Source organism: Odontesthes bonariensis, chromosome 11, assembly GCF_027942865.1.
Source record: "Odontesthes bonariensis isolate fOdoBon6 chromosome 11, fOdoBon6.hap1, whole genome shotgun sequence".
In the NCBI taxonomy this organism is placed as follows: Eukaryota; Metazoa; Chordata; class Actinopteri; order Atheriniformes; family Atherinopsidae; genus Odontesthes; species Odontesthes bonariensis.
The window spans coordinates 14,847,092-14,862,024 of NC_134516.1; the positions used below are offsets into that span (position 1 = coordinate 14,847,092).

The 14,933-nt window shown below is 40.5% G+C and overlaps 1 protein-coding gene across 1 annotated transcript; it reads right to left on the reverse strand.

Moving 5' to 3' along the window:
* Nucleotides 1-732: 732 nt before the first annotated feature.
* LOC142391364 (hemopexin-like) lies at nucleotides 733-4,643 on the reverse strand. The gene is made up of 11 exons (XM_075477133.1): nucleotides 4,579-4,643; nucleotides 4,218-4,223; nucleotides 3,982-4,001; nucleotides 3,737-3,817; nucleotides 3,505-3,647; nucleotides 3,246-3,399; nucleotides 2,671-2,883; nucleotides 2,458-2,550; nucleotides 1,309-1,439; nucleotides 1,068-1,215; nucleotides 733-959 (listed from the first exon to the last, which is right to left on the reverse strand). Exons 1-11 carry the CDS (start codon nucleotides 4,641-4,643, stop codon nucleotides 733-735), a joined length of 1,281 nt encoding a protein of 426 aa, XP_075333248.1.
* Nucleotides 4,644-14,933: the final 10,290 nt, after the last annotated feature.

Sequence of the window (14,933 nt, forward strand, 5' to 3'; positions counted from 1 at the left end):
GGAGTTTTGGCGCAACTTTCCAAATTAATCTAACCAGATTGTAGGTGATGTCAGGTTGAATCCCATATCAAACATCCATCCATCCATCCATCCATCCATCCATTTTCTGTACCGCTGAATCCGTCGGTCGGGTTGCGGGGGGGCTGGAGCCTATCCCAGCGGTTAATGGGCGAGAGGCGGGGTACACCCTGGACAGGCCGCCAGTCCATCAGAGGGCCACACAGAGACAAACGAGACAAACAACCATACACGCTCATACTCACTCCTAAGGACAAGTTTAGAGACACCAACTAACCTAACATGCATGTTTTTGGACAGTGGGAGGAAGCCGGAGTACCCGGAGAGAACCCACGCATACAAGGGGAGAACATGCAAACTCCCATATCAAACAAAGAAGAAAAATCTTCAACAGTCTCATCTTGTGTAAGACATTTTTTGGTACAATGGGTCTTCTCATGGCTAAACTCTGACATAACTTTAGAATCATAATTCAAGATGATACTTGCTCAGTTGACAACAATCAAATAGTCCCAGTTTTCTTCTCTCCTTTTTATTGAAACAAAAGTCAAACTTAACTATTTGAAGGTAGGCTTTTTTCCAAAATTATACATGGTAGATAACAAAAACTTAGCTGTCTTAGCTAAATTTTAATCAGGTGTCACAATTTAGATTGTATGCTGACAGTACTTATAAGGACAACGGGTCACTTTCTGAAATTCTTTTCTCTGGTTCTCAATCTTCACATCCCATCATTTCAGAGGTGATCATCTGAGGCATCGGAGCAATCCTGCCCATAGCCAGTATCATAGGGCTTTCATAGTTGTAATACTGTGAGCCCTTGAAAAGTTTAATTCCATCTGAGCCGCACAGAGCAGCATCAATGTCAGACATGGGCAAGGGCACATTTTTGGTGACGACCCTAGGTGTGGCAGTGAGGTCGACGTAATGCATCATCTTTCCTATTGGAAGAAATATAAATAAAGATAATTAAACACTAAGTTGATATTTTTATATTCATTCCAGCATTTCAAATCAGCTTGATACAATTCATCTGCTCAAAAGCTTACCTTGAATGACATGAACTGTGTGTTCATTTGGACACACAAAAGCAGCATCCACAAGTCCCTCAAAGCCCAGCTCATCTTTCAAAGTTTTAGGATAGCCTTCAATCAGGGTGAAGTGAGCACCTGCTTTATAGATGTAAACCTGATCGCCCTGCAAACATTTGGTAGAATAAAGGAGATTTCACTTGAATTTTATTCAGGTTCATTTCAACACAGAAACTGCAATTTTGGCAATGAAATTCACCTTAATCAAGTAAGTTTTGTCACTGTAGGAGAAAACAGCATCCACGCCATTTGTCACTTCTTTCCATGCCCTGGTTATTGGAAAGGCGTGAAAGCCATCACGGCGGGTGTCCAGACGCATGTAGATAGGACCTGATCAAGTTGAATAGCGTTCATAAAGAAATCTTTGCTATGTGCTCAAATCAATTTGTTCATTTATAAACATGCATTTTGGTACTTTACTAACTATAAATATATGCTTCAAGCCATAAGAGGTGGTTGACACTGCTCCAGTTTGTCTTGCTATGGAGCGAGGCCATTCAGCCATTAATTTAGCTTAACTTAAGACTGAAAGCGAGAGGAAACACACTGGCACACATCCAAGTTTAAAAGTAAACTAAACCTCAAGAGTGAGCATCAGTATCTTGTAAAAAACTTAAAACTGAAGCACTAGAGTAACCCACTTTACTAGCAGTTTTGTGAGGGTTTAGATTGCTATAGCTAAATGCTAACTTTGGCCTGCTACCAAGGACCATGCAGGAGGGATGATTCCATCTTTTAACCAACATAGTTTTGACGTGACGTGTTGAACTGATTGTTGTTGCTGGAATCTCTAAGAATGGCAAAAGCAAGGGTGGCTGTTTCTTCCTGCATTCACTTTTTTCAAAATCCAATTAGTATGCAGTGCTGCTTTAAAATTGGGTTGTGTTTACTGTGTGCAAAAGAAGGGTCTATCTGAAAACTACCCTTTCATGGTATGCACATCCTCATTCAAGGAACTTTTTCCAAGTTTGCGAGACTTGAGATGTTTCCTTCAGACATGGCAGAAGTCATGGACTTTCATTTTCAGTTCATTAAGTTAATTATTTTTGGTTTAGGATGTAGATTGTTTTCTGATTATGTGAAGTAAATGACTACAACATCATGTGTTTGTATCCCAACGTTAGTTGCTCATGAGCTTGCTAAATTCCAGTCAAAGTCTCAGAAATGCATAAAGCTCTCAAACCTCGAGAAAAACGTTTTTTACTCTCTCTTTAGACACAAACAAAAAACATATAAAGTCATACTATCCTATATGTTTCCTGTTTTACCATCATATTGTATAGATGTTTTGTAATGCGGTAACCAATTTATTACTTGGATAACACCATTTTTCTGAATCTAAATTTACCTGCAAAGAAGTAGGTTTTGCCTCCATCATCTGTGGTGATGGCATCTAGTTTGACATCACTGCATTTACGGCTGTTACCATTACCTCCATGACCTGCAATTAAATCCACAAAAATCCACATGTAAAAAAGAAAATACAGCAAAAATCAATCTGTTGATTTGATAATAATCATGATTGAATCACTCGAAACGTTTCTTTTCTTAAATATCTCACCGAAGTTGGGGCAGCGCATGAAGTAACTGCGCGCATCCTTGGGGTAGGTACCAGTCACCTCTCCTGATATGGGGTTGAAGCGGGTGAAGTTGTGTCCATGGAAACAGTAGTAGTGTTCCAGCCAGCGAAAAACAGAAGTGCAGGCAGGGAGGTGGGACCACGTCTTGGTTTTTACTGTCTTTGTGGCAATATCATAAGCATGCACATCTTGTCCTGAAGGGGGAAAGCATCTGCGTGAGAATAAGGCTACCAAACATCTGAAGAACTGAATAATTGGATCCAAATAAGGGAAATTATTTGAATGTACTCCACAATGTGCTCAGCTATTCATTTTAGTTCTTCAGATATTGATCACTTAACACAAGGAACAAAAACTTGCTAATTGTTTTTTTTAACTATTTTATAGCCTCTATAAAACTTCCTGAAGATGATCCAGCTCCAACCAGTCTCTGACAAGGGTGCAGTATTGTCTTTGTTTTAATTGAGTCTTTTGTTTTCTGTTAAACGATGTAATTTAAGGAAAACTTTGGTTTCCCCCAATGACATGAATGTTTCAGCAGTGAATGCCAGCATACCTTTATAGAACAGAACGGAATCTGTCACGCACTCTCCTTTGGGACACTCCACAGCAGCATCCAGGTTAGTAGGGACTCCAGGGAAATCCTCTTGGATCTCTTTTGGATAACCTTCCTCTAGAGTTTGGTTAAAGTAACTGTACACCTTGTCATCCTAAAGATAATATCAACAACCATGTAGAACAATCAATTACGACCACATTTTATGGTATATGTCTCGTGCTCTGAAGTCATAATTGAAGCTGTTTGTGAATCATACCACAAAAATGTAGATGTGATCATGGTTGTCTGGGTTGTCTGTGCTGTGCATACGGAAAGCAGCATCAACCTGACCAATCAGCTCCTTGAAGTATTCACTGGAGAGCTGAGCTGGACCATTGAAACCCTTCCACAGATGGCTACCTGAGGAGAAAACAGCAGATTACTTCTTTTGGTGCCATTTTAATAAGGGGTTTAGATCTGGATTGTCAAGTAAGTAAGGTTATCCACACCTTTGAAGAAGAAAGTGTCTCCTTTCTCATCTGGAGTGATGGCATCAAACTCAATACCTGCACATCGGTCTGGCAGACCATCTTCATTCCCCGGAAGAAAAAAAAACATATTTGTTACCATTAATGTAAGCAGAGTTGTATAACATAATACATCTTTAGACATATGCATTTAAAAGCATTATGTGGCAAACATTTGTGGCAAGTATTTGAAGCTATATTCATAGAATTTTTCATATGGTACCCACCATTTATTGCTGAATCTTGCCTGTGGAGGATAAAAGAAATATATATTTTTTAAATCATTTCATGTGCTTCAGGATTGTACCACATTATTGTTCAGTCATTGGTCAATCAGTGACACAGCACTAAGATAATATGACGAGAAAGCATTCTTGGGTTTGTTTAATCGATCCAACTGGTGAACTTTGTGAACCAGCAAATAGAGTTTTGAAATGGATGGTTGGGTCATTGTACTTTCCACTGCATTCTGGTCAAAATAAGAACAGGAAACTCAGTTAAGGGATGGTCCAAAGTTCTTGTAATGGACAAAAAAATGTGAAACTGTTATTTTGTAACAATTTTGTAAAAACAATTATACCAAAAAAAACAAGCTCATTATGACTGATCACACCCCACGGTTGTAAGAAACAGTAGACCTTCATAAACTAGCAATACAGTTTCTATTATTCTAGAGCTGGAAACATTTCTGAAAATAAAGCTTACGGTGTTACTTGTGAGAGCCTCTGAGACTTGAACAGCAGAACTAAACCTCCTCACAGCTGTGACCTGCTGGGATTTTTAATTGAAATTCATACAAATAAGTGGATTTCATCAATACTCACAGTGGTGCCGCCTTTGTGAGGGCAAACGCTAAGCACAGAAACACAGTTCTGGTGACCAACTCCATGTTTGTCCCACTGAAGTCCTTTGATGTGGAGTTTCACACTGGAGCCGAGCCGTGAAGTGTGCCTATGCAGGAGCTGATGCTGCACTTTTATTCTGAAAGGCGCGTGTGTGTGTTTATTCATGTGTGTGTCCATGAGTTTGTTTAACAGGCAAAGTTGGAAGTTTCGGTGTTGCAAAACTGGGCTTTGACACAATAGTTTATGATGACGCATGTCAATTTACTCATCCCTACGTTTAGGACAGGTATGTGACGCACTCACATTTATCTTTCTGGACATGAGGCAAAAACAATGTCTTTATGTTCCCTTTCATGTAGAAAATAATCAGTCTGTTTAGTTAATATTTTACAAACTGTATGTTTAACAATTGCTTGTTGGCAAAACCAAAACCCCTGACCTCCCTTTGTTCCATTTTGTGTTTGGTGAAAGACTTTTCCAGAGTTACTGATGTTTTGGGAATTTTGCAAAATAATACCAAAAACTAATGAACAACTTGAGTGGTTAGAAATAGCTCCAGAGACAACAAAGTTGTGCAACATTTGATCTAAATGAAGATTTAATGCTTTTTACTAAGGAAGAAAAACAAGATTAAAACAATAAAACACTTCTTAAACAAATGCTTACTAGACAGTTTGATCTAATGAATATTTAGCAAGATAACACTGAGTCTAAAATTTGTCTAGATAGTGGTAATTATAAGTACGAATTTTCCACTTGAGCATGATACACAAAAAAATTAGACATCTTTCAAGCTACCAGCATTGAGGTCCACTGTGCTCTATTCCATATACATTTATATGCTCATGGTGAATTGATAAGCATTTGAATTGATAAGCATGTTATAGTACTTCTATTTACTTTTATCTTTTTAAAGCTGTTTTTACAAATTCTCACTGGAGATTTTAAGGAGAAAATGTGGACTTTTTCCATAGGTGCTGTTCACACAAGCACATCACAGTGGGAGGCTTCCCGCTCGAAATGTGTTCTCCAGGCTGGGAATGCCAGGGGGTTCAATGGCCACAAAAAAGGTTGGCCACAATAAATGGCTGTCTAAAACGCAAAGGACACAGTTCAAGATGCAGAAGAATTTGCTGTCTTTTCTTTACAACACCTTGTAGAATAGCCAATCTGGCTCCTTATTTTGTTGATATTAATATGAGGAGCTCAAAATAATTGCCCGTAAGGCTACCAGCGCACACATTTACTTGCACAGGAAATCTTAATACGGGGGCTGGGTGGAAAATCTCCATAAGAAGTCTGGATTAAATGTTGTGGACATTTGCGTACTTATATGCCACCGCTCTGGAACATTTCTAGAACATTTTAGAACTCCAGATAGTGTAAAAACAGCTAAATTGATTGATGTAAGCTTCTAGACTTCTGATTATAATACAATCATAATGACGTCTCTAATTCTGTGATCAAGTATAACAATATCAAATAAAAAAAAATAAAAGGTAGGGGTTGTTATGCAGATTTAACCTTCTGAAATCAATACATTAGTTGGGTCTAATTGTCCATAATTCTTTCAGTCTCCATCTCCACCATCTTCTGATGTTCATTTGTAGCGATAGATCTTGATGCAGTGATTCATGCTGTCCGATATGACCACATGACCATCAGGGAGAAGTGCCAGACCTCGTGGGCTACTTAGGCTGTCAGTTACCACAGGCCAGCCAATGCCCTTGGATGGATAGATAAGAACACGTTGCTGTTGCTTCCCCCAATCTGCCACCAAGACATCCCCATCGCCGTCAATACAAAGGCCCCAGGGGCAAGTCAAGACAGGTCCTAGGCCAGAGCACACTCCCAGAATTCGGATTGTGCTCCAGCCAGGCTCCATGACTCGAATGCATGGAACACGCCCAGATTCACTGCCTCGTTCTGATACAGCCATGAGTCCAGTGGTGAGACAGGCTGCTACCAAGTAGGGTCTGTGGTATCCCGTAACCACTGTGCGCTCTAGCCTGGCTCCAGTTTTTGGGTCCAGTTTTAGGATGGTCAAAGTTCCACGCTTGATGTCAGCAACCAAGAACTCATCTTGACGTGTCACAGTTACCCCTCTGGGAGCATCCAGCTCTTCATTGGTGGAACCAATCATTGTGCCTCCAAATGTTTGCAGGAGACGTCCATGACGACTGAACACCAACACAGCTCGTTCTGCTGCACAGGTCAAGGCGATGAGGCCCTTTGAGTTCACAGCAACGTCAAAGTAGTTGCAGATACGGGAAGACCTATCTGATCCTGAGGGGGACACTTGTTGCACAACATTCTTCTGGAGATCTGTCACTTGAATTCGGGCATTCCCGCAATCCACCACAAATATCTGCCCTCTAACAGTTGCATGGACACCACTTGGCAAATTGAAGTCAGTACGGCCTGATCCTTGTTTTCCAAACTGTTTGACCAGATAAGCTGAGTGAAATGCAGTTAATCCACACTCTTCCTCCAGGTCCCTCAGTGCTGATCCAGCTGTCTCATTCTTGTCTTCATTGTATCGCTGTGATCCTTTGTCTTGATGTAATTTGTCACCTTCAATGGCTGACATTGACAGAGATCGGCTCACAGGGGCTACACTTAAACCTTGAGTAACACGAGTCAGGGATCTTGAGTGTCTTTCACCAGAACTTGTGATGTGCTTGTCAGGTTCTGTACTGTTTCTTTGGCCTTGCTCAAAAGTTGAAGGTTCAGAGGCAAGACGCATTTTGTTGACCTTTCTGAATTCTCTGTGCTCAATCTTGTCACCATTAATTACTGCGCGCAGTTTACTGGATAGGTCAGTAGTGGACACCGAATGACAGCGCTCTTGCTTGAGATAGCTTTTCACTGGGGTGTTCACAGTATAGGTGTAGCAGGAATCCTCGCTGTCCACTGAAGACAGGGCGCTTCCATAGTTCATTAATGATTCTTTTGAGGTCTTCTTCTTCGAGAGTTCTTGTTGTGAAAGAGTAGGATATCTTGTGGAAAAATCTGCAAGATTGTGCCTCGAGAGTGAACCTTTGCGTTTAGAACTTGGAGATACCGGAACCCTCCTTTTTACATTTTCCTCAGGAGGGCAGGATGGTTCTTCACATGGGACCAAGATTAGGGCTTTTTTCTTCCTTTTCCCTTTCACTGTGTTGTGTCTCTTTCTTCCATCATGTCTGTCATCAGAGTCATCCCCTTCTGATTCTCCTTGACTTGAGACTGGTGGAATAGCAAGGAAAAGGTGTTGTTCCAGTGAGTCTGAACACACAGATTCCACATCTTCATCTTGGGAAGACTCTGATATTCCACGATGTCTTTGTATGGGAGACTTCGGTGGTTTAATCTCGTCTTCAGTCTCTGTGGAGCTTGATAAGTGTAGTTTCCGGACAAGCCGCATACTCCCACTGTTTGTCTCATTATTCTCCTCTAGAGTGCACTTTTGCCCACCTCTGTTTGGTTGTGGTTCCTTTATGATTTTAAGAGGGGTTGTGTTTGAAAATGTTTTATCACATGAGTGCAAGGCACACTTCTGTCCCTGGACGCTACAGACACCAACGGGGTAGGTCATACCCTGCTCACGAACACCAACTTCCCCAAAACTCAAGGTCTTGGACTGGTGGCTTGGTAAGAAGCTGACCCTTTTCAATGTTAGAGAGATTTCCCATGGTTGTATGACCTCTGCCACACCTCTTTGAAGCTGATTTTTGTTAGATTCACCAGTAATACTGCCCCATCTTTGAACTTGCGCTTTCAGTTGTCCAATTTTTCTAAGTTGCTGATCAAAAAGTGACTGCATAACTCTCACAGCAGCAGCATTCTCCCTCTTCACTTGACTCAGGCTTCGCTGGGCATCCCTGTGGTCCTGCTCAACCTTTTCAAGAAGGCGCCGCTCCTCTCGCTGAGCTTCAATTGCAGCATTGTCTAGTTCCCGGTTGACCTCTTCCACTTCGAATTGCTGCCGCTCCCTGAGGCTCAGAAGTTCTTGCTCTCCTTTCTCCAGGTTTGAAAGTGCCTGTGTCACCCATGGAGGTGGTGAAGTTAGAGATGTAGGTGTAAAGACGGACTCCCTTTGGGTATGGAATAGGGGGGGTGAGGAAGTTTCATCCCTCTTTTTCTGGGGACTGGGTGTCAACAAGGCCGAGAACCCAGGGAGGGCTCTTCTTTCTGAGAGAGACCTCAATAGCATTGTGAGTGGTAGATTTGAAAATGCGATACTAAATGCAGGTTCACTCTTCTTTTTTTGTCTGCAAGGATAAAAAAAATGTCAACACAAATGAGACATCACTGACTAACTGACAAATGGAAAATTATAGGTCATGATAGCATTCAAAAGCATCACAGAATCTATTACTTACACCTCAAAAGAAGATATGTAGCACAGGAAAAATGCTGGACTGTACTTCATTTAGAAAGAGAGTGAATTCAAAGCGAATTTGAATAAAGTATGACTTTATGAGCATTTTTTCTCCCAACAGTCATCTTGTTTTTGTTTTTGAAAAATGGATTCCTCAGTCCTCCTGGAAAACTACCTTACCTACCTGTTGACTGAGGTATATCATGTAAATCCCATGAGCACCTCAATACATTTCTGCTGCTGTTTTAAAACTGGGACACAGGCTCCCTTTCGCTGCAACTTTATCTCTCCAGCACAATATTTAGTTTCTCATGAGACTCTAAAGTGGTCTCAGGTAACCGCCGTTCTTTCTCTGAGAGGTCAACATTGTATTCAGACTTCAACTCTGTTGGCAACAACTAATCACTACACACTAACACATATTTTGCAAAGGTATATCCAATGTACATCTTCAATTGGATGACTATTTCCTCTAATCATTCCATAGTTTTGTATGTCTATATTGAGACATGCTTTAGATTTTGTTTATCATTTGAAATTATTGGTAAATGCCCATTGTTCAACAAACTGACAAGGATGGGATTGTTTAGTTTTTGCCTGTGAAGTCACTTAATTTATTTTCACAAATGAAACATTAACGGTCTCAAATCGCCACTTTTATAATTCTGCACAGACTCTCATTGTCACTTTTGGTGAAAACAGAAGCACTGGAGCTAAACACAGGCTTTGGCGAGGATGAAAGGGAGGAAGTGTCAGCTTTCCACCAGATATTTGCAATTAGGTCCCCCTGGAATCATGTGACCTCTCAACCCGAGTTAATATTACAATAGTTTCCCATGTTTAAAAAATACGTTAAACATGCTATCTGTGTGTGACTGTTGCCATTCAGGACAGTTGAAATTTTACTTTAGAAATTAAAAAGTAAAAGAAGAAGTAATACATTTCTTGAACCTGATGAATTCAGATTAGATTAAAACAAACAAACTATGTGCACAGGTTAATGGGTGTATGAAAACAGACAGAACTTTCTTGGACAGAGTTACAAAACCAGTGAATAACATGTCAATAACAAATCCCTGTCACTCTTTTGGAGTGAGGCCACAGGGTCCTCTCAAGTTACCCAACTTTAATGTTGAATGAGAGGCACCAGTTGCTAAGTTACCGGGCGACCTTCGCCGAGGTGCTGAGACTATAGCATAAATGATACTATTCATAATTTAGCAGATTATGCAGGATGTTCCGGAGCATTCCAGCATGGCAACCCAAACAATGGAGCTATTCAGTGCAAGTTGTACTGAATAAAGCGGAGCACAGGTAAACACCTCTTTGAAACGGTAACTCAATTCTACTTAGATCAGTAAACTTTGAAAAAAATGTTTAACTGGAGTTTCCATTCTGATTTTAAGGCACATCTGAAAATAATCTATTAAATGAAGTGGGTGCACATGCAAAATATTGCAAAATACCTTTCAAAAAATAGCAAAAGTTGAGCAGATCTTACCTGAATTTAAGGTGTGTGCTGCTCCCTCAGCGGCTCTCTCTGCTCTGGCTTCTTCCCTCTTCATCTCACAGTCACAGCCCGCCGCACCCCTCTTCCCTCCCATGTCTGTCACTGTATTCTTTACAGGTCATGTTGTCGTATCCCTCTAATGATACAGCAGAACGTGTGGGCAGATACTACTCCAGCAAAAAACTAAAATAGATAAATGGAAATTATGATGTAGACCATCTGTGAAAAGCATCTTAAATATTTAGACAGCAGGTTTTATTGGGTTGTGTGCTGAAAATATCACATTAGTGTTCGGTATAAGATTGTTTAGAAATTAGTTCAGTGCATTATATATATAGATGATAAATAAGTGAAATGGGTTATTCTTTCAGGCCCAATTTGGAATTTCATTACGTTCAATTGCCCCTAAAAGAATGAGATGCAGAAATTGAATGGAAGAGGAGTTGTGGCTGGTAGCGAAGAATGTCTGTTGATCTGATGCTGATTTCAGCAGGTGAAGATGAGAATGTCTAATTTCCGAGGCTGTTTTGGGACTCTACAGGTGTAGTGTAGACCCATGTTTTACATATCCATTTTGTTCATCCTCCACATTAAATGCCTTTTTTGGAATTTGACCACTAGATGTCAGCAAATACAAAGCATCAAACCTAGGATGCTCTGTAATCATGTGGCGTTATTTCACATGATGCCAATGTCAATTCAATTTATAAAGTACAAATAAAAACTAAAGTGGTGTAGAAAGAAAAAAAATTCAACGTACCGAGAGCAATAAAACAACAATCCAATTAAAACACAATGGAGATAATCAAGGTGTAAGGTGTCCACTTGAATCAAATTGCCAATGAGGAAAAAGTGGCGGTTTGAATAGGATCTTGAAAGTTTCTAAGGCCTGAGCACCACTTATGTGAATCAGTAGGTTGTTCCAGAGATTAAGAGGGCCCACTGCAAAGGCACAAGTACCCCTGTTTTTGTGTTTGGATCTCAAAACAGTTGAAAGCACGTCATTGTTCAACTGCAGTGTCCTATCTGGAGTATAATGATGTAAAGTTAGCTAAGGTGGCGCCAGAGCATTCAGGGTTAGGGTTAAAAAGCTTGTTTTATGCACTACACTGCATGTAGTCATAGTTTGTTAAACAAATCTAAGAAGCATTAAGACTTAGTATGATAGAAGATTTGAAAAAAAGAAAAGAAAAATCACCCTTTTGTGGTATTAGCCCTGGGTCTTCTTTCAACTGAAAATCAATATCTTTTGGAGACATGAATCCTACTATAAAACAGGGAGCCATAACTTCAATTGGTTCAGTTTCGAGAACTATTATGAATATTTCAGTGCCTTCCAGGACATAGAGGTGCATTAAAAGTCGCCTTTTAGATGTAAACTCTATGACTTAAAAGCGCTCACAACTGTATTGTATCACAGTGTCCTGATCGTATATTTGTTTGGTGACTGGTGTGTTGTCTTCGGTGTAGTTTAGGTGGACTCTGCTGCAGATCTGTGCAGGATACCCAGAACAGATTTTTATGTTCCCCTGATTGCGTTAATATTCCAATTACAAACATGCTGGTTTGAAGATCTGGGCAAAAAAATTAGATTTTCCAAATCCTTGGGTTATACCTGCTGAGTCCAGTTTTGACAACAGGTAAGTCAGGCATCTGTCCCATGAAATTCAGTTTCATTGTGGTACTCAGATTGCTTTAATCGTCATTATTAAAAAAGAAAATTACTTGTTTTGTGCATGGAGGCTAAAAACATCTCAGAGGTCAATAGTTAAACAATTACAGGGGAGAAAGTTTGAAGTATGTTAGATTATGGTAAAGTACCGTGCAAGCCCATTCTATTATCACTCTACCACTTATGCCAAGAAGCCAAAGTGATTGTCAAGACAATTAAATCATGTCCTGGCAACAAATTAAAGAAAAATCAATATAGCTTTTAACTATTTAAACCTAACAGACTCTTTGAATTGAAGAAATGATTGGAGAAAGGTTTGATTTCCACTGATTAAGTCATTTTGAGTATCTACTGTCTGTGAGCAGTGGAAGTTCCGTCTTTGTAGAGGATTCAACATCTTCTCACCAATTATCTTCACCCATTCTCTCAAACACACACACACACACACACACACACACACACACACACTCACAAAGGGAGCCTTGCCCCCCTGGACACAGATGGGTCCTGAGCCATCAGTGTTGCTGGATGTCACACGGGGTCCTACAGGCTGTCTTGCTGGTGTTGTGACTGATTATTTCCATCTTCTGCTCTGTCAGGAGAGATGGAAAATTATAGCAGCCTAAGGTGGCGCTCCGTTATTGATATCACAGTTAAAACTCTCCAATCCAGCTGCTCGCCTCGCCTGCAACATCACTGCAATTAAATCTACACGCTGCTTGCCGCCTGTCTGTGTGGCAGAGAGTAATGGGCCCAATAGTTACTGTAACAAAACAATAATCTGATTCAGCATGGCAGCATAACAACCACGTACATATGTGGTATATATCTGTGCAATATATGACAGAGAAGTTAATGGGATTTTATTACCACTCCCAAACAAATGGCAGCAATGCAGCAAATCAGGCACTAAGTGGACTTGTTGCAAACAAACAATTAAAAAATAAGTCTGTGAGCTTCCATAGATGGAATTAGAAGGCGGTCAAGACAGTCATATTGCACTCTTCTTTTCCACTTTGCATACAGAAAGCAATATTAGGTGATGAATATGGTAATGGTCCTCATTCTAGTGGGACTATCTCCTTTCAGAGGGGAAGATCTGGTTTGGCTGTTAGATTCGATTAATTCCTCTTCATGCCACTCCTCATTTTTGTATCTACCCCCTCCACTCTTACCCTCCACGACCACCGCCCCCCCCTCCACACACACACACACACACACACACACATCCTCTCTAACACTTTCAGGCCTACAATATTAGACGAACAATCGCAGAAACAAAACGAGCTGGAACAACCAAGATGGGAACAGATGGCACATAATTGCCTGGTGGAGGAAGCCAGGGAGTCAATTTTTACCCGTCCTGGGGGACTTGCAGTTGCACGGAGAAAAAAAAAAGTGCAGGTGCATTTGTTTTGATCAGCTATGGCCTGGAGGAAGCATCTGAAAAATATTCATCACACGCACATTAGAGAGAGGAATTTAACAAAAGCGTTGTGGGTGAGACCCGGGATGCGACGGTGATCTTTCATCGGGCAAAGGTGGAGAAGTGAGGCCGAGTCAACAGCAACAGATGCATCACAAATTAATATCACACAAAAGCTTTGCAGAAACTGTCAAACTTTCAGATGGTAGCAGTCCGTCTTCAAATTTACAGATCCTGTTTGAGCATTTAGTAATGAAGTTGCTCCACAAATAAAATGCAAAACTTTGGAACATGAACTGTCAGTTATTAAAAAAAAAGGGGGGGGGGGGGGGGGATCAAAGATAAAAATCTTTTTAGTCTTAGTTTCAATATAAACTCATTTGAGGAATGTTTCCCACTATTTTATTTCAAAATATACAGAGATAATTTATTTGATACACTTAGAACAGGTTGAAAAAGCTGAACTAAAAGTACAGATCATAATCCATTGCTAAAGGCTCAAAAAATGCTGGGATTCTGAAGAATCTTCAATTTAAAAAAAATAAATCACCACTGAGAGCTGCCTTTATGGAACAGATTCAAATTACCAACCAGATGAGGCCCAACATTTCTGAAGTTTCCCAAAGCAAAGGCCACTTCAATTTAATATATTGCACAGAATTACATAACACTCACAGATAGTCAGCTGTCACCTGTGTGCTAAAAAGGAAAATGCATAAACATTTCTACTGGCAGAAAAATTTGAAATAAGCCCAATTTACATAAATAGGACAAAAACGAATCCAAGTTCTACATATTAAAGCAATTCAAAACCAAGTCTGTATTTTGTGGTCTAATATCGGACTTTTTTCCCCAGCAGAAATTTTGACTTCAAATAGCTAGGACAGGTTCAGGTGTATCATTAAGGGCTGCATTCCACTTCTGCAACCGTGCATGCTGGTTAGTGTTAGCACATGGGTGAAGCAGCACCACACTCAAGGGGTATGCAGCCCTCTGCTGTCCAGCCATTTCAAGTCAAAATGTCTGCTGTGAGAGTGGACTGTTGCGACACTTTTTGAAAAATAAACACGTCACATTATGTCAGTCGAATTTACACACAGATCCCCGATTCTCTTGTCCACCTGCAAAGTTTTCTGAATAGATTTCTTTTTCTGGGCTGTTCGCATCAGCTTCTCCAGGGTCGCTTGACCCTGGTTCCGGTATTGGCTGAAGGGTGTCAAAGTAGGCCGCTGTCAGCCAGAAATGGGAAAACCATGGAAACAACCGAGATGACTCCGCAGCTCTTTTATCAGCTGATGAAAATCTCCTTGTTTTTGGCGACAGATAAGATGGACGTAGTATTTACTTTTACTTTGTCAACTGT